Source organism: Rhagoletis zephyria, unplaced genomic scaffold (genome assembly GCF_001687245.7).
Source record: "Rhagoletis zephyria isolate East Lansing unplaced genomic scaffold, Rhagoletis_zephyria_1.1 Rzeph_scaffold_28124, whole genome shotgun sequence".
NCBI classification, from domain to species: domain Eukaryota; kingdom Metazoa; phylum Arthropoda; class Insecta; order Diptera; family Tephritidae; genus Rhagoletis; species Rhagoletis zephyria.
In genome coordinates, this window is record NW_016185181.1 from 1187 (window position 1) to 4987 (window position 3801).

The following is a 3801-nucleotide window of genomic DNA, read 5'->3' on the forward strand; positions in this document are numbered from 1 at the left end:
TCTCTCTTGCACTAAAAGTTGGTCACCTGGAATGGAAGAGCGGCCACGGCTGAAAGACGTTCACCAGAGCAACCATCGAGGCAATTAGTCGACTCAATCTGCGCTTGTTTTTTTAAGATCAAAGTGCACTCCATTCATTCACATCTAGTGCAGTGCCAAAATAAAAAATAGCTTTTCAAATTTAAAGTTATCTAGCCAGAGTTGGTCAAGTTTGCGTGTTCTTGTTTGCTCTCAGGTCGACCTTTCAACCGAAAAGTAGTACTGCTTTTAAAATCAAATCAAATCAGGAATAAAAATTAAGTTTATTAGACAATCTAATCTCTCACACACACATTAACCAGCTAATACACAGATCGCCAAATCCTGATTACCACTAAACTGATCTTAGCCTTCTGGGGCAAAACAGTTTTTCAATCTTAAGAAGCGTCTTCCGGCGTCAGGTCTTCAAAATCTGAATGTTGCTAACAATGAAGATGTATAAGAAAGTGTAAAACAAAACAAAACCAAAGCTCAGTCAGAAGAAAGAGAAAAAATTTCAGGAGGCAAAAACTTACAATAGTCCGGGCAAAGCCATTGGAGAAACGGTCAAATTTCCTTACGTGTATCTTGAAGGTGTCACCGCTACCGGAAAAGCGCCCGTAACGGCGGTCGTTTGGGGAGGGAGGTCCTAGGTCTTTGGTCAGTTTTTCTGCCCACTTCATCAGATCTCTTCCCAAGCGGCGAAGTTCCCGGTCGTCCGGGTCGTCTTTTAAGTCCTCCACCTTGCCCTTGTCCTTGTCTTTCTTTACCTGCGAGTCGGTTGGCGTGGTCCTCTTTTTTTGCAGTCCATCATCAGCTTTTTCCGAAATTCGGAGTGCACCCGCCTTTGAAGTGATGCTGCCGAGAAACAAAAATGAAATTCAGTTAGCATTTGTGAACAAAAAACCGATGTAGCCCACCGATGGTTAGTGCACCTACATCTCGCCATGCCCAACAGTTTGCAGGTTCTTCTTCTGCTCTCTGGTCAGACCAGATCCTGAAGCAATGCAGCCAGTTATGGTGTTTTTGTTGACATTGCTCATCGCCGCAACTAGCGCATTGGCGGCCACCACCTCCTGCACGGCAATGTCCATGACTGATTCTAGGTGACAGGTACCGGTGGAACTAAAGCTATTACTTGGTTCTTCCTCCTCCACTTTTTCTTTGACCATTTTCGGACAGCTTTTGTGAGCGGACGGATCAATGCCGGGGTGGCAGTTGCGTAGCACTCGCAGGTACGCCTCTTTTTCTGAGGCGGCGGTGGTGTTTGTGTTTTGATTATTTTTCTTGTTTTTCTTTTTCTTTTTTGTTTGCAGTGTCTCCATTGCTATCATTGGTGGGTGAGTGGGTGTTTCCAATTGGAAATTGAAGAACAACAATGCAAAGTTACTGGACGAGGTTTCTTAGGCGCACTGAAGTGACTGTGTGGTCTGTGTGGCTGAACACACAGGAAACACTTGTAGCCTAGCTTTGCTGAGAAACTCTCTGCCTCTCTCTTTTTCCTCTGCGCTAATAACTGCCCACCTGAAAAGAGGGGCCACGGTTGAAAAGCGTTCACCACAGCAACCGCCACCACCGCGGCAACTTTAGTTGACTGAATGCGCTTGTTTTCAAAGAACAAAAGGTGCTTTTATTTCCATCTTCTGTAGTGCCATCTAAACACCGAATTGTTAGCTTCCAGTTAACTAATTGAAATTGGTTTTGCTATTTGTGTTTCGGTTTCTGTCCCTTTCAGGTCCGTCTCAAGCTGCACTAGCAAGAAAACTGATTTAAAATAAAATTACAACAAAGTTTATTACGTCAAGCGATCCTAAAATAGAGATCATTGTTTTTAGATGGGTTTTTTGCATGGTTTGTGGATTATTCAAGCAACTTCAGAAATTGAATCCCCCAGCGCAAAATTCCCAGGATTTCTTCGCTTGTGAACATCACCGGCGACTCGATTGTTGTAATTTTCTCTTGTTGCAGCTCAGCAGGCTTTTCCGAGATTTGCAGTTTGACCATCGATGAAGTGATGCTGTGTACAACAAAAAATGGAATACAGTTAGCAAATTAAAGATAGCAGATAAACTCAAATTAGATTTCACTTACTAGATATGTTTGATCAGCAGAGTTGAGCGGTTGTTCCTGATCTCCTTTTTCTTTTTTTCCAGACCAGTTCCAGCTGAAACACTGAAGTCAGTTTTGTTGACTTTGTTGACATCGTTCATTCCCGCAACTAGCGTATTGGCGGCCACCACTTCGCGTACGGCAATGTCCATAACTGATTCTAAGTGGCTGGTGTCAGTGGAATTAAAGGTACTCGGCTTCTTCTCTTCTTTTTTGACTTTTTTCAAAGAGCGCTTCTGAGCAGACCGTTCAAGCATTCTGCTGCGCTGAAATTGCCGAAAAGTTTTTATTTCTGCGCAGACGGCGGTGGTGCTCTGATTCTGCTGCTTCTTGTGCTCCTTCTGTTGTGTCTCCATGATTGTTATCACTGGTGAGTCCAGGAAGACAACAGCACAAAAACAGAAAATGAATAAACAGCCAACACAAAGACTGAGTCAGTGGTTGGCACTGTTGAATGAATGAGTGAGGTCTTCTTTTCAGTTCACAAGTGGCCACATGGTTGAACTGGCCGCACACACACACACACACACGCACACACAGGAAACTGCGTGGCCTAGCTACGTCGGAAAGATCTCTCCCTCTTCTCTCTCTCTCTCTCTCTCTCTCTCTCTCTCTCTCTCTCTCTCTCTNACCGCGGTGATGTCTGTTCCTTCTCCAGCTCTCTCTCTCTCTCTCTCTCTCTCTCTCTCTCTCTCTCTCTCTCTTCTGAGTGAGTAACGTTGGTAAGCTAGAAAGAAGAAAACGCAAACGGCTGAATAACGTTCTTTGCCACAGCAACCACCACCACGGCAATTAGTGCACTCAACGTTCTCGTTTTTCAAAGAGCACTGTATGCTTTTATTAATGTAATTTACATCTACAGTAGTGCCATCTGGGCACTCTGAAATGAGCTCTCTGAGGAACCATCACCTGTTGAATCGCGGGAAAAATACTGAAGCCGACTGCTGCAAAATCAGTAGTTTAACTGGAACGATCATCAAACGAAAAAGGACAAATCACAGTTGGTTTGTAAAACTCTCAATTTTATTAACAATCACACTCTTTCTACTCAACCCAGACGGCATCACCGGCCACATCGCAGATGTTGCCGTGCTTTCGCGCCAGTCGGAAGTAGCCGTGGTCGCCGAAGCCCTCGCCCCACTGGTTCTTCAGCAGCCAAAAGTCGCGCTCATTCTCTCGACCATAACCGACCACCAGCACCGCATGGTTTCGGCCACCTCGGCATTCGCCATCGAAGATGCCATGTTTGTAGTGGGCGACGCCGTCGGAGACGTGGATGGCCACCGCGTTGGGACCGTGGTCGTGAACCGCCTTCTCCAGGGCCACCTCGTCGTTGTGGGGCGTGGTCGGGTGCCAGCTGCTGATGTGGGCCACCGGGTGCGATTCCTTGTCCTTTCGGCAGGCGGCATCGCGGGCAATGTACGGGTACTCGGACATGGAAGCGAGGCCGTGCGAGCGGATGTAGTTGNGGATGGCCACCGCGTTGGGACCGTGGTCGTGAACCGCCTTCTCCAGGGCCACCTCGTCGTTGTGGGGCGTGGTCGGGTGCCAGCTGCTGATGTGGGCCACCGGGTGCGATTCCTTGTCCTTTCGGCAGGCGGCATCGCGGGCAATGTACGGGTACTCGGACATGGAAGCGAGGCCGTGCGAGCGGATGTAGTTGAAGGTGGGCAC

At 47.2% G+C, this 3801-nt stretch overlaps 1 protein-coding gene across 1 annotated transcript; it reads right to left on the reverse strand.

The window, feature by feature from the left end:
- Positions 1 to 3171: 3171 nt before the first annotated feature.
- LOC108382672 (cathepsin S-like) lies at positions 3172 to 3759 on the reverse strand. Its single transcript, XM_017639044.1, has one exon. It carries the CDS (start codon positions 3757 to 3759, stop codon positions 3172 to 3174), a length of 588 nt encoding a protein of 195 aa, XP_017494533.1.
- Between the last annotated feature and the right edge of the window lie 42 nt (positions 3760 to 3801).